At 40.9% G+C, this 27,415-nt stretch overlaps 1 protein-coding gene and 1 long non-coding RNA gene across 2 annotated transcripts in view; one reads left to right on the forward strand and one right to left on the reverse strand.

Moving 5' to 3' along the window:
• Positions 1-27,415, forward strand: part of LOC145436102 (uncharacterized) — a 423,401-nt gene that overhangs the window by 138,127 nt on the left and 257,859 nt on the right. The window lies entirely within an intron of this gene.
• Positions 1,438-27,209, reverse strand: LOC145436086 (solute carrier organic anion transporter family member 4A1-like). Its single transcript, XM_080313368.1, has 13 exons — positions 25,705-27,209; positions 24,959-25,090; positions 20,456-20,719; positions 17,240-17,355; positions 15,263-15,353; positions 12,669-12,881; positions 11,197-11,369; positions 10,326-10,487; positions 9,737-9,897; positions 9,499-9,672; positions 8,428-8,481; positions 6,545-6,715; positions 1,438-2,361 (listed from the first exon to the last, which is right to left on the reverse strand). Exons 1-13 carry the CDS (start codon positions 25,833-25,835, stop codon positions 2,155-2,157), a joined length of 2,049 nt encoding a protein of 682 aa, XP_080169494.1. The 5' UTR covers positions 25,836-27,209; the 3' UTR covers positions 1,438-2,154.

Below are 27,415 nucleotides of genomic sequence, written 5' to 3' on the forward strand. Positions count from 1 at the left end.
GGTGATATGTTTTGTTATTTATGCACTGATATTTAGTAATATTATACATTTTGCATTTGTGCATTTGAAGTTCACACATGCCGCTTGGACATTCCATTTGCTGGTCTTACGTAGACATTAGTAATTAATACATTACATGATTTGACTCAATTGCATTGGCTTTCTCTGTTCATGAGTAAGCATAGCAGGGCCGATAAAGTGTCGCAGTTTAATCAAGCATAAGTTTACGAAGTTCTGTTAAGCGTTTAGTATACTATCATGACCATGTTTGTCACACTTTTCTGTATTTTCGTAAGGGATATATACAGCGAGATGATAGACAATTGAAAAGAAATTAAAAGCGACAGAGAAGCATGTAGCTATTTCGTGACGAAGTCATGAAATATCAATGGATCCAAAGAGGCCTAGCAACGCTAGTCACTTAGTTTTTAGAAGCGGAGTTACAGTCCTTTTGAAGGCGTATAGATAGCTAGAGGTTGAAGTTGTTGTTTTAGGTTTTAGGAATTAATTGGCCAGTTTACACTGGACCGATATTGCTTTTCATGATTCATTAGTCGCCGACTTTTAGCACAGTCCACGTTCGTCACTTTGCATGACAGGGCTTGCGAGCAGGGCCTTTTATAAATATCCTACAATCAGGTGCGAATTTTGAAGTCGACCTCGGCCGGAATCGAACACACAACCCATCGGTGTTGTAACTCTGCGCTGTTTCGCCACCACGAAACGTGGAGCAATATATTCCCCCGATTAAGAAAGCCAAATGCTTCTTTTCGTTGAATTAATTCAGTGTTCCTACGTGCCTCAGGATCTTGCGCTAAATTTCCCAGGATAATACCTACCAGATGACCAGAATTACTTCCTAAGTGTTGGAGGTTTAACTGGGCTGCTGCTCCTCCTCGCAATGTGATCTGCTAAAACGGTGTGGGCCGTGCTAGAAGTCGACAGATAGGATGCAAGCATAATCATAAATATCGGACAGGTGTAACCATAGCAGTCGAAACACCATGCATGCCAAAACAACAACAACAAGATCTACCAGATGGCTTTAATCAACTATAATGAACTATAATGAATGAAAGCATCATACACCTTCTCAATCACGAGAAAAATACGCCCTATGTGAGAGTGTTGACTTTACAACGAGACCAAGAACACTAAAATAGCGTGGAAACGCCGCTATCCCGCGCTAAAGATACCAGTGTAGATACCACTCATGACAGGGACGGGATTCTCATCCTACTCGGCACTTGATCAGGCAACTCACACTATTATTCTTCCGCTTAATCAGGGGATATTTCACGATATTAGCCTGTGGGACGATAGCCACTTTTACCACAGAGTGTTCATGGTGGTGGTTATACCTGTTGCAAGTTCTTGAACCATCGCATTCTAACCTACCCAACCGACATTGGTAACCTATGAGAGAAAAAGGTCGCATTATATACGAATGATTCTGAAGTTGTATTGAATTCACGAAGAAAAATTGCATTGTAAGTATTTATATATTTCGTATTATAAGAATACTGTAAAAATGAATGTAAAAAGTAGAGCTCTATAACATTGACCGATTCAACGCCGAGCCGAGTATTAGCCATCGATTCGAATCCAGTGCTCCGATAACACCAACAGCTCATGCATAGGATAAAAAACATCCAACAGTTAATATCGTGATATTTATCGATAGAAAGTTAATTTCGTGATTTTCAGTAGTAGAAAGAAAATTGTCATTATAATCGAGAAAGAGACTAATTTCGGAACAGTTGATAGATTTGACATTCGGAAATGCTGCGAGCGGGCAGGTTTGGTAAGGATAAGTAAGAAATGCTTGCGGCGTACGTATGTAATTGACTGTATTTCGATGATGTGTAAACCGAACCATCATTCTTTCGCCATATGAAAGGTATTGGACGGATGCTATCAGCCATCGCAGCTGAGAAGAGTTAATAAACATTGGACTGCGATTATAGGACGTTAGAATCTCATCAACTGATGCTCTACTCGACCCAGAGTATACACGAATGTTAGCTCTCAGGCCTTGAAAATAAAATAGAATGGAAATAAGACAAAGAAGGCGGTCTATACATATAAAAAATTCAAGTGTTTCGGATTGAAAAAATTATCTCATAGTTGCGGTGGTCACGGGGTATACTATTATCAAGTGAAGTTCGGGTTATCGTGACCCGCGTCATTGTTCACCGTGTCCCCCGGCAACTGTTTGAAACTCCCGGTAGATTCGTATTGCGATTTGGTGCCGTTGGTTGCCATCTTGGACGAGGATTCCGTGCCAGTCTCCTCGCTAACGTCGGACTGGACGGGCTTGTAGAGGTACAGCGCGATTATGAATAATATCAGCGACAGTCCCTGAAACGATACGAGACGTTGTTGAGAATTGTTTTATCGCGACGCTCGTCGATAGGTGGTCATTGTAGTAAATCTCTTCTCAATTGCATGTATAGAAGCAGCCATGTTTAAGACATGTGAAAACTGCTTCAAGGGGATTCAGAAAACTGCGATTTGAGAAGTACTCAAGTAAGTTTTAAAAAAAGCAGATTCCGAGAAGAGAGGTGAATATTTGTTGCAGCTGATCGAAGGTGGCTACCATTTCGAGGGTTCCAGCCGCTCAATATAGTATACGTCGTCTATATTGGGTGCAAACCGCACGTAGGCTCAAGCTACATGTTTTTTCGAGAGTTGGCAACTAGGGCATGATTATACAACGTTTGAAAAAAGACACACTTTATTTTTTAAAGGCAGCTGTTCAAAGCACTGTTTCAGACATGCTTTAAACCAGTGGTTCTTAACCTTTTTTCCACCAGCGCCCCCTTTCAAAAATTATCGTGCTCCAGCGCCCCCCAACTCATATTGTAAGGACTGTAGTAAAGACAATGGGTAAGAAGGAGGGCCCTAACAGTACTTTGTCAGCCCACCTAAAGAAACTATTGTCTTGCTCAGTCATAGCGTGGTAAACCAAAATTCTGAGGGCTTCGCCCCCGAGAACCCCGTCGCGTTATGTCGATGGTCAGCAAAGTTTTTGTGGCCTTGTTGCCCTAGGCACCAAAATTTTATATAATTCATGAATGAATGGGTGGTAATTGCATTACTTGCATATATATGTCGCTATAAAGTTTTCATCCTTTCAGTCCACGTAATCGGATTTACCAGTAGCGCTGAGTGAGCTGTAGTATTGGAAAATGGCCACGTAATTAATAATTGAAGATATTCGGGCGTGCCCGTTGGTACAATCAACTCATTACATGTTGTTACTTTGTTACCTCTTGTCCGCTATACAGTCAAAATATATTGAAACGCATAAACGTATTAAACTAAAGTAAGCACACGATTCAAAAATCTTCAGTGGCGAAAAAATTTCTCTGATGGATGTTATTTGTCCTGTGGGGTGCAGATTGCGACGACTTGATAATTCGGCACGAGCGATTTAAGCACCTATGGACAATTAGACTGATATACGTCGGAGTTTACAGTCAACATAACGGCAATCCTCTTCGGCTAAGGTTTTCTCGCTGATGATCTTTTTGTCACACTTTTCGGAGTCCCATATCGACCGGAACTCCATATGTCTTCGTGCATCGTTGCGTGATAATGGCCGACACCCAAATGCCTATTTCTATTTTCTATAATTATGCGAATTCTTCCGTGAGGGAGTCGTCAAAACATGATGTGTAATTTATGTTCATTAACCGAAGTAATTTAGGGGACGCTTCGAGCTCACCGATTGGGGGTTTGGGTTGCAGCAGTTTCGGCCCCCCTGGAAAGAAGTCAAAGTCCTGTCGGTCTTTTCGGAACTTTGGTATTAGAAATATTTCGCGCTTTAATCGCGCTCGAGGACCATTCGACTATAATAATTGTGTGTGGTATATTCAGGGTCAAATCAAGGTTATTATAACAATCGAGTACGGTCTCATACCCTACGTTTCGAACCATCCCGAATCCACTTCTGCGATTGACAATACGGGGAAATTAGTGGTATCAGATTCTGGCTTAGTGCTTTGCGCAACTATAAGTAAGTCAACTGAGAATGGGATGCATATATCAGCTCACATTGAATTTATTGCTGTACCCAGTTATAATTTTAACATGAATGTATTCCAAACAAGGCAACTCATATTATATAACGTTCATGTGAAGTTGTGAACCACAACACTATCATCCTTTATGATACGATGAAGAAATACTCTGACGATTTAATTTTGTAGCTCTCAAATACAAGTATATTTAGTTATTAATTTCGTGCACTAAGCTTCAAAACTTATTTTATGTACAAGGGGGTCTCACTCTCAAAAGTGATATAGAGTGCCTCCTTCTTCGATTTTCACACGATGCGCGCTGCGGGATATAATACCTAATTCGAAACAGTTTGTTGAAAAAAAAAAAACCTAGCAAGCGTGACGGCAGTGTTTTAACGGGAAATTGACGATCTAAAAGTACGCGCAATTCGTTTTACATTAATTATAATAACCCACTACATTTATGAAAACATATGTAGCAAACATCGTCGCGCAGCGCGACCAAAAAATTCATGATTTGACATGTTTTGCGAGATGTTAATTTACTCTGAATACTTATTAAGGATATGTCCTACTACCACATCATCAACTGCGAAGCCATTTTTCTTCAGCGCCCCCCTTACCGCCCCCCTGAGCCCAACGCCCCCCATATCGCCCCCTGAGCGTTTTCGCCCCCTGAAAAATCGCAAGCGCCCCTTGGGGGCGCTGGAGGCAAGGTTAAGAACCACTGCTTTAAACAAAGTGTTTTAAAATACCATTTGTTTCAAATGCGACCCTATTTTCGACGTTTAGCCCCGAACTACTTCAATGAAGCTTAAAATGAAACGTTTTCTATTCTCCCTAAATTAGCTTGCTAGGTCTCCGACGGCACTATATCCACTTATACTCAAAAACAAATTTATAGCATTACCGCCATTCCGATTTGAGTATCAATCTCGGACTATAGTGGATATCGAATCTAATATGAATACGGTCAAAGTATCCATTACTCAAGTAAAGGTAGAAGTAATGAGAATACTGTGACAAGAAACGCGTACGCGAGACGAAGTCGGCGCTGTTGCATCACTCGTCTGCGATGTGAACGAACAATAACATCAAGGTGTCGCTATTACTTTCGATTTCAGCGCAGCACAATACACCTGCGGGTCGACAAAGACATCAAGTCACAAAAAACAAGGCCTCACAGTCATAACGTCTGAGGACAACCGACTCTGTGTATACCAACACGTCACCATGCATCAGAAAGTGTATCTGAGTGGGTTGCAGGAAGTCATTTTTATCGGAGAGTAACATATCATCAGAGACTTGGGAGAATATAGGTATCAGGTTTTGTTTACCGTTCTCAAGTTACCTGCCAATGAATATGATACAAATGCTGACGTGAATAAACGCAACGCGATCGGCATTGCGGGCAAGGTTGAGAAGATATATCGAAGCAAGCGGCTTCAGCATGGTTAGAATGGCAGAAGGGAAAATCCCAATGGTCTACTTGGTCAACATTCATTCATGACAGCATTTACGCGTCCTCCCATACCCAACAAATGGCATTTTCAGTCATAAAGACTATTATCATATAGCAGAGGGGGCCAGTAACGAAGTATTCCTGCTTTTTGAGTACTGAAGTAGGCCTTGCCTGCCTATACTTCTAACGCATATGGTTATAAACTATTCCTGTTCTATCTAACGTATTTTTAGGCAAATCTGCATTTCAAGTACAAAATACTTTTATGATATGCTTGCATCACTTTTACGATAGAAATTGTCATGACAACTGCAGGAAAGAGCCGCCATAATACGGCAACTGCATATATCGCCGACAATTGCACCTATATTTGTCATGACATTGGTCAATTTGCGTAAGTCGCGAAGATGCACCCTGCAATTTCGCAAATGGGGCCTTCGATTGACTGCTAAAATTATTGGATCCTCGGTCTAATCTGCTTTTCGAAATTACGTACTTGAATGCTTTTCAGATATTCGTTTTCTTCTTATAGTTGAAGCAGTTTTGATCTGAGTTGGGAATCGTTTCTTCCCCTTGTAATTGAGACTTATACTTTTACTTCGGTAGACATTATCATCAAGATATCTAGCACCCATCACGGTGTAGGTGGTGATGATTACGATACTAGCGATGGTGATCGCTAATATATTGGTACGTGGAATCGCGAAAATATCGCTATTGTGCACCGAATAATACACAGATGGGAAATAGGTGTAATTCGCAAATTTTCACAATAACGTATATATAGTGTGCAGATCAGGCCATCATTACTTCCTGACACCGATTTTTGATTTCACGCCTATTTCAAAGGATGAAAACAAGTGAGATAGGTTCATCCTTATGGAGATAGATCCCAGGACTCTAGAAGCGTATCGTGAGTTCTGTTAACGTTGACGATTTCCATTTACACTACGGCGTCGCGTTAGGACTTGAGGATACGGAGAAGCCATAAACTTGTTTCAGTATGGTGTAAAAGACATGTTACAAATCATAGTGACAACAACGTTGTTCCACCTACTTTAGCAGTCGCTACGACAGCCGTCATATTGTTCGACATGGATACGTTGTCGTAGACTTTGCAGGCGCCGCAGACTCCGCATTGATTCTGCCATATGCTGCAGGACAAGTCGAGGGCCGCGCCGAGGATGTTTGGTACAGGCACGCTGCCCAGTAGACGCAGAATGAGCCACTGAAATGGAAATCATGTTGACGCTGAGTAATAGCGGGGCCCATACGATAAGTTATCGTAGGCCCCGTTAATGCAAATAGTAGGTGGCAAACAACGGAAACCTGAAGCCCATAGTTTGAGAGTTGGTCAGCAACGAAGTGTTTCTACCGCCTTGAGTACACAAGTGTGTTTTGCTTACTTGCTCTACGCTACTTGGTCAAGTGGTTATGTGTTGAGACGGTATTCACTTCTGCTTAACAGTTTCTAACGCACAATTACGTCATTGTAACACTTTGAATTATAAAGACTTGAAATTGGTTTCAGGATTGATTTTTGCAGCTTTTGTGCGTGAAACAGTCGTGGCGTGTGCATTAAGCATGTCTTCACAAAGCAGCACGCAGCACACGGAAGGCATAAGCTATTCGGCGGCGACGCAGCGGAGCGCGTAATGAAAACCCATCGGATTACGAAAGTACGAATGCGTCGATTTGAATTCCCCGTTACACAGCGCTGGTATTTGGACAGATAGCGCGCTTATATGTTGCTTGGTCCTTAGCAATCGAGTCTTGCAGTCAATAGAAACAGATCTTGGTATTTTTAGTAATTCCAATCGGGTCGCAATCTAAATATAGACCACGTCGTAGATTGACTCGCCGTATTCGCTTTTGCAATTGCGGCCATCAAATTTAACTGTACAGATCATCCCCATGGAGTTGGGAAAAGCAGTGATTCAACTCAGAATCACATATGTAGGCTACCTATTATGCGACAAGAAAGACAATATAGCGTGTGTTCTTTACCTCACAGATATAATATGGTATTTTTAGACCATCGCTATATAATTGAATATTGTGGCAATGTTGTGGATCGACCTAAGATTTTACGGAATATTATTTTCACTGCGTGCGTACGTTTGTACTACCTGTTTTGGATACTGTGATCAACTAATCGAGATTTCAAGTATTCCACGTTGGGAGAAGCAAGAAATCTCGTTGATAACAATAAAAGTCTTAATGGGAATGGACTTCTATAATTCCAATAATCGAAAAATCGTATCTCATTCCTTGACTAGAATCAATACAATTGATACTGGAGTCGAACCATCATGTCCAGCCGTATAGTCACATGTATAGTCGTTTTGTGTAATGTGGGGCTACGCATTTACGTTTACTGTCAATGCCAGACCGATTACATGGAGTCATCCTTACCAAATACTTAATCGCATTATCAGTTCCTTTTCTCACTGCATAAAACAGGAAATTTCAAAGTAAAACAAACAATAGTTCTCATATTCTCAGAGGACTTTGAGAGACATGTACGCTATATCCGCTTATATAAATCCAAATCTCCGGTACAGCACGTACACACAAAGACTAATTTATGTAATTGTGCGCGAACTTCAGCAGGTATTCAGCTATTGCATGCACTTCCGCCTTCACGAAATTTCCGGAGGTCAATCTAGTTTTCTTTTCTATAACTACCAGCGAGGCAAAGTGCACTGTTACAGAATTCCCCTCAAATGTCGCGAATTCAACCCATATTTCCGTAACCCTGGATTCGGAAAATGCGATACGAAGCCGCGATAACAAATACCCAGCGGGTTCGCCGCCAGGAAAAATTGACGCTACTCCCCAAACGATTTCGATCGCGTCATATTATGACGTCATCGTGATTACGACGTCATGTTAAAAACTGTCGTCGCTGATACTGACGAAAGTCGATTGATTTCGTACCTGAATTCCGATTGCAAATGATCTTTGGTTGAAGGGAACAGCGCGGAGAGATGCCTGTTGGAAAATAGAATTAAAATTTACTGAAAAATCTTGGGATAGCGGGTCGAAAACTCAAAAATTATATCAAGGTCAGTGTAATAATCCTGAAACTGAAAAAAAGTATCTCGTCAACCGAGAAAGAGTTATATTGTAAGGTCGAATCCGAATTGATTGTTATCGCTGCGGTTGTTATTTCTATTGTTGTCTCTACGGTATCCGACCATCTGGTAACAGAGGTGGTCAGTAACGAAGTAATTCTACTTTTTTGGCGTACTCAAGTAGGTTTTATATACTTGTACTGCTTACTCCAGCAGTTATGACTTCAGACTACGACTACTTTTCAGTTTACAGATTTATAGGCAAAAAGTAGGCATAGATTACTCACTTGGAATTAGCTATTTTCAATTGTACTTGAGCATGAATTTAGGACGGACTTTACTTCTACTTGGGTATCAACGATGGTCAGTTTGACCGCCTATGAAAGTTACGTTGCTATTGTTTCTTACTTGTATGCAAAAAAGGTATCAGTATATTATCTAAATTCAATGAAACCAATTCAGCTACACCCTCAGGTGGGCAGTGACACCGTACTCCTACTTTACCGTAGTACTCAAGTAGATCTAGCCTACTTACACTACTTAGTCAAGCGATTATGATTTAAGACAACTTCTACTTCAATTGAATAGTTTTCAGTTTTCAGGCCAATCTAAGCCTGGAATACTAACTTTTTTCACTTACTTAGTGATCACCATTTCTACTACTTGTACTTGAATAGAAATTTACGACGCTGCTTCTACTCAAATGATTACGATTTTTACTAAATGTGTCAGCTGTGCGTGTTTTGGTTCTGACTCTTATGCCACGAATGTGGCCATAAAGTATATTAATTCAATTAAGCCAAGTCGAATATACCTAGAGTTGGTCACTGGTCAGCAACTAAATATAAATTCTTTGAAATAAAGTCAGATATACCAACAACCAACATCGTATGTACCTTATACAACCCATACCAGTATACTAGAGAAAACCTACTTGAAGCGCAGGCTGGGCTGTCAAAAACACTAACAAAACCCCGAGAGCAACACCAACTCCAAACACTTCCTTGTTTGGGCATGCTCCTTTAGTGCATTTCCCGTGTGTCGCAGTAGCCGCGGTAAGATTAATAACGCCGCTCGATTCCAAGACCCGATCGCAATTTGAGAAATGCTACACGATAGTGAAAAGATGTTAAATTTGTGGGCACGTAGCGCTAATAAGCAGCGTGTCTTACAGAGGAATTGTCTCTGATACAGCCCGCGTCACAATACGATAAATAAGTCAGCTCGTCGGCGCCGCATACTGGATCGTACAGTTCGGTGCTGCAACCGCACGATGTCGTCGAGCAGTTGATAGCCCTTTCGTTGTTGTATGGAACAGTAGCTCCGGCGATTTCTAAGATAACGATGCGAGGGTTCAATACGGAGCTAGCCACCACTTAGTAGACATTGGACATAACTTTGCTGTGCGGATTCGACGCTTAAAAATCAGGGCACGTAAGACCATTGGACAGCCTACCTGATAGACTACATTTATCAGTAACGGCCAGCTACGGCAGCCCACAATGTTCTGTTATCGCTATTTTCCACTTTTCAAAATCCAAACTCTTCGTCACAACTATATGTCTGACAACACCACAGGACATCTGTAAAGACTGTTATACCAATAAATCCTAGCGACATATTCGCACTTGCTCGGTCATGGTATCACTTCTCGAGTAGGAAAACTGAGTACCTTCAACCACCTAAGAGTGATACTGATTCAGATAGAATAAATAAACATGACTGCGACCGACACACACCCAACGCATCCGCCGTTTTTACCCGTATTCGCGCACTTGAGAAGAAATATCAGGAAGCATCCGAAACTCAGCACGGAGCAGATGATGCACATGATCAACATCCTACGCACGGTGAGGTTGAACTTCGCCACGATCAGACCGCCCGAGATCTGACCGATCGCGGAAGCCACGATTGCAAGCAAGCCTGAATACAAAAAAGGTTGATTCGCGGGTGAATGTATACGGTGCGACACAATGTGATGAAAAATCGTGTATTTCGCCGACTTCAACAATCTCGCAGGATGCAAATCAGGTGAACGGCCTTTCCGGTACAACATTATGCTCTCAACGCTTTGCAGTGGGTGTAACAAGAACAATATACCCATTCTTATGGACATATATCCTGCGCGTAGGTGGGTTACGCTGTCTCCCCTTTTACGCCTGTCATTGGATTACATTAAATATGTAAGGATTGGTGCATAGTATATATAATCATTGGATGTCGCAAGATCCATCTTCATAACTAACGCAAAATGGCTGGACACTACAAACCGGCGAATGCAAACTTATGCGTAGTTACTGTGGTAAGTGCGCTAACTCGTCCAGTTGTGATGAAAATTTTACTCACAACAGTGATAGGAATACATCCCAAAACTATATTCTACTTCTAAAAATCAAAAGTGTAAAGACATATCGTTTTGCGTCAACATATGTGAAGTAGACGTGGAAGTGGAAATTAGTAAGCAGTAAAAGACAGGCAACCACGCACTCGTGTACTCCGAAAAAGTAGAAGCGCTTCGTTACTGAGTATTCACGCGCTTAGTTCTGTTTTGTACATTACACAAATGCTGAATGACTGTCATGCGTGATAAACATACAGCGTTTTTATTATTGATCGTATTCGTATAGCTTACCGAAGATGAAAGAGGCTTCGGATGCCGTCAAGGTGAACATGGATTCGTAGTACTTCGGCCCGAACGTGGCGATCGCGGATATGAGACCGTTGTCCATGGCCCCGGCCAGTGTTAACAACAGAACGGCCGGGTTTTTGAAGAAAATTACCACTGCCTTCGGGAAGTCTTTCATACTGAAATAGACAAAAGGTTACAAACCTAGAATTATTTTAGTGTCGAAGGCTTCTAATTAGCTTCAACTCATCGCATTTCTGCGCAAGGCATCAGAATCATCGTAGGAGGTAAAAGTAGTCATCGTGTATACTCGGGTGGAGTTAACGGCGCATATTCCTGCTCAAGTACATGCAGAAGTACCGATGTCCAGGTAAGTAAAAATATAAGGATTCGAGACCTAATTTAATTTGAATAAACTGAATATTGTTCAAGTAGAAGTAGAAGTAATCCAAATTCCAATCACTAGCGTAGGGGCTCGTAACCTAGGGGTCGCGACCCCAATGGGATCGTTTGCGTATTCTATTGGCGTCGTAGAGAGGAAAATTAAATAGAAATGACTATTACAGTATTGCAAATTAATCGGATACTATCGGCAGCTCATTGGTGGATATTTTAGTTGATTTATCGAAATGGAAAAACACGACGTTTGAGGAATGTGAACCCGGCAAACAAGGTATCAAATCAGTCGAAGCCTTATTTTTAAGATCTACTACTATAAGATAAGGTTGATGTCTGGTCAGCTCTATGAAGATTGAATTGTCGGGTGGACAGAAATCAAGAGAACGGAAATTTTTCCTTCCTAAAAAACTGAAAACTGTTAAATAGAAGTGGAAAATATCTGAAACCAAATTCACTTTAGTAGAGCAAGTAGGAGAGACAAAGTCGAGTACTTCTAAAGCGCAATATTACTTCGATACTGGCTAGTATCACACCCTCACAACGCAATTAATACCAGATTTCAATATCTTGTCAAGTAGTGTAGGTTTAATTAGTGTTAGTAGGATGTGTGTGAGTAGGTGTAGCCTAATTATTATCGAGAACAAGGACCATTTCGGAGATCGCATAGTGGTATAATCCACAGCGGCAACACCAATGGATTGTGGGTTCGAGTCCGACCGAGGTCGACTCCTTAATTAATACCAACGTGTCGGAGCTTCATCTACGCTTCTCCTCGCCATCTCATCAGCTTAAGCGGTGTCTTATAAAAGCCTAGAAGTGGGTTGTGCTACCAGCCGGCAGCTACGAAATAAAAATGGAGAAAATTGGCCTGGCGTAAATGACCTTAGTAGTAGAGAAATATCGTGAACGGCACAAACAAGAGCAAGGACCATTACATTATAAAAGTGAGTTCCGACCAAAATTTTATTAGAGTCCGGATATCTAATTTAACCCAATGTGGATCGAGTGGATCAGGAATCGAGTTTTCTCGAACCGCATTGAACCCGGTTATATCCGGAGCCTGACACGGAGCACCCTACCTTTTCCCGAAGTCTTCGTTTTCGCATACCTCCTGCGCGTCCGACATTTGCTGCATCTCTTTGCCGCGGCCCACCCGGCATTTGTCAGTACCAGGCAGCTGTCTGGGGTAGAGCAACAGGGGAACGGACAATAAGAAGAAGGACACGCCCCCGATGAGAAATCCCAGCCACCAGTTACCGACCCACAAGACGTTTTCGTCGTCGATTGTAACCCTGCAAATAGGAACCAATTCTTCACCACAAACTGTTAATACGGAATTGTGTATATTACTTATTTACAGCATATTGAGGGTGCATTGCAGGTAAACAGCACTTGTTGATATTAAATTGCGCTTTCATATCTACTGGAATGGGCGTAAACGCAAAATTTGGTACCAGAAATTGCCGATGGCCCGATTTTCACTCTACGCCACGGTAGAAATGATGTAAATACACCCATTTCCCAATTATGAAGCCTATTCACAGCGAGTGTTTAGCAGATGTACACCGGATTAGGGCGCAGATCAGGCTTTCGACACGTTCTCTTGCCAAATCTCGCTGTCGCGGCCATTCTAATGGGTGAAAACGATTCAAATACATCAGTCTATCGGGATGTGTCCTAGGGGTATTCTGGGTGCTTATGTACACTCTTTTTCTGCGGTGTCAGGGGTGGTACATGAAAAAGAATCATTCCACTCCTGGGATATAACTGTAATATATTTATGATAATTAATGTATTTGACTCGCTTTCATCCTTTGGGAAGCGCGTACTGACGTAGTGAAATATATCACGCAACAATGTCCATGTGCAAAAGCATATTGTGTTTCCAGGTGGGAAAATATAAACCATTCACCGCTTGTCCACGCCCATGTGTATGGTTCAAACTAGCTCCTACGTATTCAGAACCCGATTAAAATTATGATGTGATTTCACAGTAGTTCAGCTGCATGACATTTATATCACATACGTACTTAGAGGGGAACGGCCTGTTCGAAACGAGCCCAAATGAAGTGAGGAGACCATTGATTGCGGCGCGAAAGTGACGTGATGATGTGACCTTCAGAGAGCTGGGTTTAGAAAATATAGCAGGGACAAATATTTCGTACTTCGTTGACCTGTTACAGATTTTATGTTGACAGGCTTTATATGAGAATTTGGAGAAGAATTGGACCTACCGCATAGTGCCTTGATGTAACTAAAGTCTAATTTTGATTTGCGGCCTTCAGTGCAGAATATTTTTCGCCAGTATTTGGACGTAATACGATTTATTATATCACCGAGACAAAGACGGATCATCCTTAATGGGGAATCAGCCGACCGTGTTTTGGAAGATTATCGCAGCGCGTATCCATAGGATAAGACTCGAAGATACATGATTCGTATTATGGTAGCGATGTCGTCTGATAACAGATGTAGGGCCTACTTGGATAGTATACTATTCTCTAGGCGATGATGCAGGATTATCCTTTGTCGCTATACACGCCGCCATGCACAAGTCAAATAGCGTCGATGTACCTGCCAATTAAGTTATTAGTTACACTGATGGGATTACAGCGTGATATACAGATGCGGTGAGGATTAACAATTGGCCGTCAGTTTTCTGAGTATTCATAGGCTACTCGGTTTTGCTGTACCAGAACCATCAATGGGATTGATTCGAAACTACTCTTTGCGACGGGGGAATATTTCGTGGTACAGAACTTGAAAAGCTTGTTTCATCACAGCACCAATTAAAAGAATAGGTTTATTATAACGTAAAGACTTTTCGGTTGTCTCTTGTCAGGAGTTACTGGTTTCACTTTTGAATCAGTTTGAATTCCGTTAGTCCGTCGATAGCTCTTGATAGGAGGCACACGAAAAGTCATTCAGAAATAATGATTGTTGCAATGGATGTGCAAGTATAATAGTAAGTTGCTGCTAAGAGGAAAATCGTGATAACCGACGGACGGTACCGATACCGAGACCACGGAAAAGGGTATTTTATTTTGAAATAAATTGTACCGTGACGGAATACTTGAGTAAATCCACTGACTACTTCCACCCAATCGTGTTTGGACAGGATGGTTATACCATCGGTATTGAGACATGCATATGTCCTTCAGTTTCATTTCAATACCATTCACAACATCAACGTTTTAAATGGTTATTTTAAACACGCTAATGCAGAACATCGTTTCAACTGCTTACAAAAATGTTCCATCGCTTGAACATTGGATACGTTGGTAAGGCTGAGCTGAATTTCAGCGATGACGTGATTTGATGTGAGAGATCAATCGTGACGTGTATTGTAACAAGATTAAATTGTAGGCTACAAAATAAGAATCCTTTACTAAAGACATGCTGAAGGCTACTATTGAAAGGGTTTTCACGATACTCACCACTTAGGTAACAATAAATTATAGAAAGTATAAATCCAATATCGCGCTTTCACGTTTGATCAATGAGCTAGTATTTCTATTATGCGGTATATTTGGAAAAGCAACAAACACGTCGTAGAAAACACCCCGTCGGCAGACTTATAACCAATGACAATAATGCAATCTGTAACACCGAACCGCAACACAGGGCCTTGCGGATCAGTTACATTGCTTGAACTACCACTAGAGGTACTTACGTATCTCCGAAATTCGTGTATAGCGTTAACAATTGCCCGCCGAGCAGGTAACCCAAGCCGGGTCCGATAAGTGAAAGTGCATAGAAAACACCTAAAGAAATGCATAATTATTTTCAATAGCAAAGTTGCACTATACTACCAGCGGAAGGATCACTAAAATCTTATCATCCTGACCATCGATATACCTTGATCAAAATTCGACACGTCACGGATATGTCATATGATACCCCAGCAGAGTTTCATAATTTGTGGAGTACAAAGGTTGCAGAACACTCGATGTGAACTCTTCTATCCGCTTGAACCCGAATATCTGAGATAAGTGCACAGTACAATGTACAGGACTCATTGATAACACCCTCCCAATTACGACGTAACGTGTCTGCTCACACCGACATCAGTCTAACTAAATACTAAATAGGAATATTTCAAATTACCTCTGGCATATTCAACCCTCCTCTATGCAAATGACATTGAACTCGTTTGACATCTCACGCTGAGCCTTATAAATATGTTAGCATGTTATCAGCGCTGTTCGTCTGTACATATTGCATTTCTGACATAAAGTCAGGTAGAACTAAATATTGCAAATGCAAACGGGACTCTAACATGTTATGAATCATATGATGGCAACCATAAAAGATTCGTACGCGCGATAAGGAATATCTGCAATTTACAGGAAATTCACTGCATTCTGGGGATGGCAAATGCTGTCGGCCCTTTCAACCCGCTCTAAGAAGCGAGTACAAAGCTATTTACTGGAGCTAGAGTGGGGTGCTGGTTCAATTGAAGTTGATATTGTTTAGGCTTAAATAAACACTATTCCCAAGGAGATTTTGTCAATAGACTGAAGTAACTGACTTTTTAGCCATTAAGCAGATGTGGTCAAAGTAATACTCAATCACAAGTATAGGTGTCAATTTCAAAGACATCTCAAAACTGCCTCAAGTGAAAGTACAAAATGGAAGTTATGAAATGTACTTCGGGTTGCACTTAAAACAAAAATCAATTCAAAACTAACATTTTTAAAACAAGGCCCTTGTTTAAAACATGTTTTTTTAAAGCCATGACGTCATACATATTTAATTATGGCGTTATAGTGGATTGGCATTGACAATTAAAAACATAGGTACATATAGCTCCGTTTAAATATCTACGTACTATAGCCGTTGAACCGACTATTTTGAGGGCTCCAACCCTCCAACTATCCCATATCGTGTACGTCGGCTATATCGGGTGGTTTTTGTCCACAGGCTCATGCAATATGTTTTTTGGAAAGCATTTTCACAATTATGGCATAATTTTACAACTTGAAAAAAAATTAAAAGGCTCTTATTTACAACACTGTTTAAAACATGTTTAAACAAAGTGTTTTAAACAACCATTTGTTTTAAATGCAATCCTAAATGTACTAAAGTAAGTAAAATTAGATTTGCACGAGGATGGGCGCTTGCTTTTAGCAGTTATTCGGACCAGGCTACATTAAAAATTGCCAAATGCTTCTCCGTCACAACGCACAATCATCGACACTACAAATAAATGAAATCTTGGAAAGTATATTCAGTTACCGTGGTGCAGGGGCTATATCAAACGCACATTACGATTATCTCACACAAAAACGCGGTGTACATATCGGGAAACTACTTTCTGCTGTTGAGAATCCAAAGTGTAATTTAAGTAGCATTGCTTGAAAACAGCTAAGGGGAGAGGGAGTAGTCCAAAAAAACTAAGTGGCTCGAGTAATTACCGCAAGCAGACAAAGCCTACTTGACTTCTTCAGTAAGTACCTCGTTACTGACCACACCTCTGATTTTAAGCACTGACTTTATCAATGTGACTTTGATTCGAAAATGATGACCTAGTTCAGGCGATTCCAAATGGCTACATGTTCCACGAGGGACTGTCAGCACTCGGCAAGGATTTTCATATACATTATCGTCCGTGGGTCGTCAGAGTCCTTCAGCTTTACAAGTCACTCACCATGATAAATCGACGAATGTACCTGCTTGACGTTTTCGTCCAGATACGTCAAAGCCAAAGTGTAAAGCGGGGTGGCGCCTATACCGTGAAGAAGTTGGCTGGTAATGAAGAAACCTCTGCGGAGAAAAAAAGGGTGATAAGTCGTAACCCGGTGTGTCGCCTTATTTGGCGCCAGATCTATTTCACATTCAACACAGCATGCTGCTTTAATATACACTGTTGATACATCGGAGGAAATGGGTGGATTTATCGCACCATAACGTACGGTCATTTTATGGACCAGAATTATCGTCTTTCCGGAAAACATGGGCCACAAGGAAAAATACGAGTCGAATGGTTGTCGGTCCATGTCGTAACTGCACAACAACACCGGTCGATACATTTACAATACCATACCAAGCTGAAGGTAATATTCTGGTATCTAGTCGTTTCATTATTATTATTCGCAGTTGACCCGTAACTAGTCTTTTGGATAATTGAGCAAATGGAAGTGAATATTTGGTACCAATTACGGGAATTATATTACCAACGTTGATTACTACTCAGCAGAAATACCGAAAGTTGGTTATCATAATAATGTTTCAATTATATGTGGTTTACGGGGTGGCGTATCGCCAGAGAATTTTTCCACGGGAGCATTACAAATGCCAGATAACCAACTCTATAATAGAAATTGAAATAAAGAAAACACTGTATTCCTGTATAGTTCAGAAAAACCTGTAGAGGACGAGATTATTACCATCCATAACCCCTGGTTATAATTATGATCTTTTGTTGGTTTATTTCTGGTCGAAATCTCGGCTGGTTAAGTACAAATTCGCACAGTCTGAGGCTATTACATGTGCCACCTGGTTTTACTGAGGTAATCGCGCTCCCAATCAGTCGCACAGTTACTATATGCGAGCAGTCCATGTCCTTAAAATAATAGGCTTCACATTGCCTAAGCATTCAACACAATGAGCAGGCTTATAAATTCGTTTTAAGTACCGGAAATTATCACGTGACCAGATGGATTATAAGCTATTATCACCAACCACTGAGTAAGCCATTATGCGACGTTTAGCCTGGTTTAAACTTACTGGAAGTACTCTGGCAACGGGTATTAAGGATATCTTACGGTATACCGCCAAGCTTTGATCCAGATATCGCTGATGTAATTGCTGTAAGTGTCGGAGATTCAACGACGAAATACGATATGACTTACGGTAAGCAATATACCACTCAAAGAAAAAAAATATAACAAGTTAGTAGTGAGATCAAAAGGAACCATTTGTCAGAGAGAGAGGTCTCACAGTTATTTTGCATTTAGTCAACGATAAAAGTAAGCATTGGAGCATAAGCATAACCAAAGGGAATACAAGTTCATGACGAATCATGACTATTGCAAAATAAAATCGAAATTATCACAAGGTTGCGCAGTATATGATGCAAACCTTTACACTGTAAAGTTTACAGACATAACGCAGAGATGAGCGGATGTCATCTAATTTTGTTCCAGAATGATCTTGAACTTAAAATATAAGTCCACATACTGTGCTGATTCAAATTCGATCATAGGACACACAAAATGTTCTATTTCTGACAATTCTCTTGTACAAACGCAAATCCCAACCAAGCTTGACAAAAATAGTATTTCCAAAATCAGACTAAATCTTTACATACATGACATGGCGGTTTAAAAATTTCGCAATTACAGTTCAAACCACTATTTCGATGCAAAGAATCGGGTATCAGAGATGCACGCACATGGACACCTAATATTACCTTGTCCTAGTGCCAAAAAGACCATTCTATTTACGCGAGAGCGTCACAAACACAATTTATGAATTACACGAAATGACATGGTCGCAGTTGGATAAGAGGAGAAAATTGAGCGCGGCAGTATCGGTGCTGATTTAAAAGTCATTTCGTACATTATCCACACATATACTGACACCAATTTTTTTGTTTTGAGAGGCACCGTAATGATGTTGGTATGCGCAATTTGCGACAGAGTTTATAACCGACCTTTAATTATGCCAAATCGGACGCGTATCATTTAAAAATCCCATGAGAATAATCCAGGGACCCATGACTGCCCACAGTCACTAGCCAAGAATTTACGTTGGGATTAACCCGTGATTCAAATATCGGGAGATTGTGATAGCCAACATGGTCGTGAAAAAATTCCTTCCAAACGGCGTCAATCATATCTCATAGAAAGTAGATACCATTAGATATCTGACCAATAACGAATTCTTGCATTCCTGTCGTTAGTGTAGTATTAACATTGTTAAGCGATACAATCGCGATATCTGCACCAAATGTGGGTGAATATGGATGTGAAAATTGCGTCTATCACGAGTAGTAATAGCATTTGATTTGGCTATACTCACGAGATAATACGTCATGCTAATGAGGCGCTAACGCATAACGCAGACGTTTATTTATTATTAGAAAATGGATTTATTTTCAGTGAGGCTTTTACTCAACTTATTATCAAAACACACCGCTAGAAAAGTAATTTCCTGTAGCAATGAGATCATTTTATAATGCCGGCCGGTACCATATGTGGTATAGATGTTGCTATTGGAAGCTGCAATATTGGGCAAAACGACCAACCAATACCCTAAAATTGCAGACGAAGTCGATCGATATACCTTTCATACGTGAACACGATATGCGAAGAGTGGCAACAATTTTCTCTCTTTCATGTTTTTATCCACTGAGCCGATAATTATAGGAATTATTGCTTTTATTTACATAGATGTACATAATTTAGTCAGTTTAAATATGGAGATTTCGATGCGTGAACATCGAGGAGAGCAGTTATTTTATAATGTGCCTTGAATGCACTTGACCGAATTGCTCTACATAAACAGGAACGCGATTCATCTCAGATTTATGTTTAGAAGAGGGATTTGATGTACCGCTCCTGTTTTACTGGGGCCGTTAGTGGCCGACACACAGCATTGTATCAAACCGCAGTGAAATTGGTAGTGTCGAAAAATATACTAAATTATCTTTAATGTGATGTAGAAATAGCATGATGTTTTTCGGTCGCACAAAAGACACATATCTGAACTTTCCCAATAATCCATCACATTGTTCCGACTTCAGAATGAGTGATAATCGAATACTTGACACTATTCGAAGCTTTATACTCGATTTTCCCAGCTCTGTACTGATGGGTATATGCGTTCCAAATGCACTATCGAGTTACCGTAAACATCTTACCTATAAACTCTAAGATTCGTCTCTCCACAAGCGGCCGACGATATATTCTGGCAGCTTACAGAGTTTTGTATGATATATTTTGGCGCTATAAAATGAGGTAGTGCGAACACGATGGAGCCGATGCCCATGATAAAAGTGCCCCATCCGAGCCAGAGCGGTTTATGTCCTCGGCCGCCGATGTAGGTAACGAATAGTAACGCTGCGCATGTACCGATGTCGTAAGTGCTCGCTATTAGTCCTGTTTCGGAGCTTGATAGGCTGAACCTGGAAAAGTCGGAAAAGACAGAGGATCAGCAACAATATCGCCCATATAAGCACACAATTTTGAGTTGACACGGAATTCTGGTGTTTGACTCGTTTTCACCCATTAGAATAGGCGTGAAAACACAATTTTCTATCAGAAAGTGCGGTCTACTCAATCTTGATTCGCTATGGTGAAAATCAGCGACATAACCAATTTTCGTATATTTACGGTGCACTTTCCCATATAGTTTCCTAATTAATATCTGAGAGAAACATGAGCACGAGGAATTCAATTCAAATTCAACAAATAAACGCTGTCGGGGCCAGCATCCAAAAAGTATTCGTTAGGAGCATTGCGATGATATTGATCCGGTAATGTCACGTCGAACCGACTGTAAGGCGCATTATTTTTAGCCTCCGCCGAAATTTTTCACAGCGTCACTGAAAATAATTAAGCTCGTTAAGGAAATCCGCCATGACACAAACTGTAGCGCTCTTTCAGATACGCTCAAGGATGGCGGATTTCCTAACGTGACCCGTCTGACATGACAGGTCGGGGTTATCTTAAATTTCAGTAATGCCATTCAAAGATGATGTATCCGACATAAGTCTGTGACATCAGGTACATCCATATTGGCCAATCCACAATTAATGTTATGTAGTGATCATCATAATATTATAGTTATATACTATGTTATGACATTAACTTCTGCAACATATCACTATTAGCGCTGGCATTGCAGTGGGATTGAACGTAATTAACGTAACGACTAGGTCAACTAATGCAGTTATAACGAAGGTAGAAGAAAACAGATTTAGATCCTCGCAACGTTGCAACATAGAAATGTAAAATGCAGAGTCGAAGGATTTATTCCACGGCTATCTGCTAAGATCGGCCTAGGCGTGATGCATTGATTACAGCTGGAGGAATGGCAGTCATACTCGCAGCTTTGGCACGAATGGTGTATTGATTTACCTGCAGCTATTCCAATTTCACATATATAAGTCGGTCTATATTTATAACTCACACACTCCATGTGACTTTGCGCTAATCAGCGCAATAACGTGACAGCGTTACCAACCGACGACGTCATAATATATAATGAAAAAATTGCTTTGAAGCGATGATATATTCAACTATAATGCATTGACTAATCCACGCCTCGGAAACACTGTCATACATGACAGCTCGCAATTGCAATTTCAGCCATAGCAATGAAATTATCGTGGTGGCATTGACCACACAAGTAACAAGCCATTACCGCTGTCATTAAGGGATGTAAATCACATTTCTCAACGACCAACTATATGAGTTGACCGAATTAATGCTTTGTGTCTATGATATTACACTAAGTATAACCGCTGTGGCAGACCAACCAAGATTGGGCAATGTTTCGAACAAATCGCTACGTAATTTTTCCATCCTTACACATACGAGATTTCTGTTGTTTTTCTAACAATCACCGCATGGAGAATGCAACATAAGACGGAAGTTGGTGTGCCAATGAAAACTATCTACAACTGACATTACATGGCATGGTCTGCAAATCTATAAGGTAATCGGGGAAGTCCATGCCGAAGTCAACAGTGCTGATAACGAATACCGTTCACGTTCAGACTAAGTATTGATACAGGCACTAGTTCGCAAAAATCGTGCAAAAGCATACATCCCGATTGGTGTTAACTCTGCAGTCTGCATATATTTGGCAGCGCGTATCCGTATGTGTGCAGTAATGCGCACAGTGCACGGACCGTGCTAAGACCCGGAACGGCATTACGGCTATCGTTATAATGGTTATATCTAGTGATACGAGCGCTGTAGGAATTTTATGGGGAACGAACCATTGAATTACTCTTTTATGGGATGAGACATAGTTTTTAACAGAGTCACTACGTTGAATGCTGGTAAAAACACTCAGTCATATGCGTTGACCGCGAGGGAGATGTGCGTCGCCAACCTCCCCGAAATTTCGAGTTGGGCATTATGAGGTCAGTTGTGTTCACTACGTCACAGTGGACCCGTGAGGTAGCCTACGTCAATGTTAGTAATATTTTAGCATCTCCCAAATTTTCATTCGCCCCTTCAAGATTTCATCCGTCTATACACCCAGTGCGTTATAATTGGACAGTCTGTTGCAATTCAAACGGGCAGGGCATTGAATAGCGCGATTGTGGATTGACGTGTGATCGCAAAAGGTATGCTTCATAGTTTACCTTTGCATACGCAGATGTGATCACTGATCAGTAACGAATTGATCATACTTTTTAGCATTACTCAAGTACATTTTGCGTCTTTTACTATTTTATGAAGTAAAAAAGCATCTTTGTGATGTCTGCATCGCTAATATGAGTAAAATCTCCATAGCAACCGGGTAAAACGAACTCTGTATCACGTTAACTGCACATATTTTCTAAAATTGCACCTATTTAGAGTGCCAGTCATCATTTTACGTTAGTCGAGTGGATGCACCCCGCGATTCCCATAGTACCCACTTGACCTGCGACTTACTATTAAAAGTTTGCGACCCCAGAACCAAACCTACTTCGAGAAACCACTTACATTAGTAATTTTCATACCTTCATTTTATACTCCCGCTTGAAGTATGAGATGGGTTTGAGATGTTTCGGAATCTCCACTTCTAACTGAGTAACACTTTTAACTGAGTAGAAATTTAGTACATTACTTCTACTTGATTAACGACGTTCACTATATTTCGGCTTGCTCCGAGGTCTGAACATACCACATACATTCGCAAAATATGACGTCACAACGGATACACGTCGTCAACAGTTATGTGCTTGACACAGTACACTGATTGCAGTAAATAGCACATACTCACGCCGACCAAAGTGCAGCATTATGTGGCTACGCGAAACACGATGAAAATACCGAAAGGTCGTGATTGATTATGCGGTTTAAGATTTCGGTTCTATGCCTTTGGTACAGTACGGGGTGAGGTGGGCAGAATCAGCAATAGCCCACGGTGACAAGACAATGCTAAACATACATCGTTCCAGCCTAGAAAGCAAACGCGCGGTTTCGACAAGATCTACAAGCGATATACCGAATGCATTCACACTACTATTGTTGACAAATTGCCCCTCCTACCGCTGAAGTATCTCCATACAAACTCAAATCCCATTTGGAATATGCCCAAAACAAACACTGCTCGCGACAATGGTTTTGTGCGCAGCGTTCCTTAATTCAACAAATCTTTTCCTTTGAATTATTCGTATACCTTACGACTTATATAGCACCCTGCACAGATATCCATAACACTAGAACATAAGAGACCTGTGATGATATACACGTGATATATAAGCAATGCAAACCAATCGCTTAACTAATTCGTAATTGATTGACATTTCGAAATGAAATAATGTAGCATCTGAGTACTCATTTTCCAGACAGGTTAAATAGGCGTAAAGTAGCTTAAAATATGGGGGCAGCTAGAATGGTGGGGAACAAGAGATTTCAACAATGGTATTGATTGCATGAGGTAAAGTTAGCGTTCCCTTCATTCCACAGGATAAGTCGTGTCAGCAAACAATATTACCCTATGGCCTATATGGTGGAAGTAAAGGATTTTTACATGTTGACAAATGTACAAGTGCATTCGGTTAAGTACTCTCCTTCTGCGACTAATTTTGCAGACGAGGCGATCTGTGTCTTAACAAGAAATGATTCGGCGGCGTATGCGCTCTAAATTTACACGAAATCGTTCGTCAATAAATAATTACGGTGTAGATTTCATGTGGGGTGGCGTTTGAAGTTAAACAAGAGTCTATTGAATTTTTTATAATAGGTTTCAAAGACACAGCACACCGCGTAATCGAGATAAGGTGTTCCGAAGAGCACACGCGATGGCCATATTGAGTGATGGTGGACTTTAGGTATGTGTGTCATGGCGTGCAATCTTCCGATAAAACCACCGACGTGGGCTTGGATCATTATTACAATAGAAATATAATTTTCTTTAAAAAAGACAAAGCATTTAGGTTTGTGCTGAATCTATCTACTGATATCCACACGAACTCATATAGCAGAGTATATCAGAGAAATGATAACACCCGCGGCCATTTAAGGTAGGAGCTGAGCAATAACTCCAAGTCTAGTTGGTCAACAAGTTTAGATCAGCGCAATGAGAGCTTCGTTACGATGTTGCCCTTGACAGTTATCACCTACCAGCTTTCTAAATAATCGACGTGCAGCAAGACGGTGGCTTATGACATTGAGTACAGTTCAATTCAATTACGTACCTTCGTTCAAGTGTGCTTATTACGCCATTGATCAAGCCATTCATAACAAAACCTTGAAAAAACGCGACGAATGACAGGAATATGAGTGCTCCTTTGGCGGTATTGCAGCTATTTAGTCCCTTGCAGACGTACCTGTGAATAACCATAAAATATCACACAGAGTGCCGGAGAAGAGGCTACATCCGGCTTTTTAAATGAATTATATATCCGATAATCCATACTGGTGACTTAGACCATTATTCCATTGTTACGATGCAGCTACCACTTCTGTAATATACACCATACTACGCTCACAGCGACCTGGCCAAGAAGGGGCATAAAATGCTATAGAATATGTCATAAAACGCAGATTGGTTAGACATCATTCGTCATTGAAGGCCAGGCCAATATTTTGTACGATTTGTGATAGATGTAGTTTTGAGCCATGCGCTTCAAATCAACCATCTCACATCATTGTCACAAGTGCAATGAAAACGGCATGTCCCAAATAATGTTTTATGTGGGGGTGAGCTGACATCATTATCTTTGTGGTCCAATACTTGAACATTCCACATCATCCACAGACCATACGCACACGGCAGATTATTGGGAACCGATGAAAGATTCCTCATTACACGACTACCCTCGTGTGAATATTTTGCGAAACGCGCGATCCATTCGCAAATCACAATCACTCAATGAGGAGTGTCCGTCAACTCAATGAAATATATCCCAAGCGAATTACATAACACCACCGGCGTACTTACCTCTTTGATTTACAATTCCCGCAGCCAATCTGGAAACCGCATTGCTCATACTCCCGGTATTCGTCCGTATCTTCCGCGACAACTACAGTCCCGTTTGTGGTCTTGACCACATCGTCATCCTGGCTTGCCATACCCAAATAAATAAACTAAAAACAGACTAATAAAAAATCTACAACTGCGAGCATTGCCAGGATATATCAGGTTGCATGAAATAGGTAATAAACAACAAAGCATCTACGCACAACCGCCTGGAGCAAAGTAACTGTCGCATCGTAGTAGTGATTGATGAAAACGATATCCACAGTTAACTAGAATGAACCTAGTATACCACGATTGTTGTATATACATCGCATAGTAGAAGGCGTAGAGTAATTAAGTGCTGACTAACGCCACATCTAGTACTTGCCCCTCATCCTACCCCTACATACTCTACGGATACGGTTCTACCGCTAAGGCTCATCTTTGCAATGTTATACGCGTCTTTTATGTATCCCGGCGCTGTGTGATCCTTTACTACGAGTTTACATCATTACGCCAGACCTGAACGCATTAATATACACACATGACTTATCGGATGTATGACATCATCGAGCGACGTCACATCACTGCATGAATAACACATATAATTCCAGACTGCTGCTGCTATATCCGATGAAACACCATATGAAATTATGGTTACCGATCAGCGTAACAAAACACAGCGGATGAGATGCTCTCAGTCGTGAAACGCTATTGATACGCGTGACCAAATTTGAAAAGGCCGCTCTGACGGGGCTATACCGTCTTCACGATGGTCTGTCTCTACGCCATTTATCTCGACTGAACTTATAATTTAGATTTTTTTCGCGAAAGCGTCGTAAAAATATTGGATAGACGTTATGCCTTCCAGTATAAAGTGATTGCATCGACAATCTCTTTGTTAGACCATGCTATGCTATCTCGAAACAATATCAACCGCATTCACCTCCCACTGTTACAAATTGTCAAAACTTGTCTCTTTTTTCGCGAAAACGTTGTAAGGCTGTCGGACATAAGTTATGCCATAATATAAAGATGAGCACAAACACTATCTCTTTGGTACATCATATTGTGCTAGCTCGCAATAATGTCCAATGTATTAACGTCTAAATTACTGCAATTGCCATTTCATCACTCTATTACCTTCTCTTGGATACGCGATCGGCACTAAAAGTGCAATTGCATGCACAACGCACCTAAGACGATGCTCTATCTAGCCCTGCTCGATGAATTATGAATTGCTGTATTATAATGTGATGTGCGTCGACGCACTTCTATGAACTTGAATCATCATTATGAGGTCATCTGCATTTGGGACACCAAGTCCTCATCCATACTTGATTACTGATTACTATCGATATCGATAACATAAAAACCTTTCGCTGAACTATGCCTTCTTTTCAACTGGCAGTGGCGGAGAAGAAGCACGTACCGATGTCCCATTCCAAATAGATAACAAATTTCAACGTTACGACATTTAACGTGTCGTTTCGGATCGATCACACGTTCGTGCAAAGGACCAGTCGCATTGGAACAGCAGCATCAAGTTTTAGATTTCTTGGCTTCAATGTGAACAGATAAGAAACCTCAGCGGGCAAGATTATGCGTAGGTAGAGTTCACGCAGTTACGCTCCATAATCCACTATGATCCAGTGATGGAACTTGCGAGCTTTCAAATACAATTACGTTTCAA

This window comes from Botryllus schlosseri, chromosome 3 (genome assembly GCF_051294905.1).
Source record: "Botryllus schlosseri isolate E-star chromosome 3, Bs_hap1, whole genome shotgun sequence".
Taxonomy (NCBI): Eukaryota; Metazoa; Chordata; class Ascidiacea; order Stolidobranchia; family Styelidae; genus Botryllus; species Botryllus schlosseri.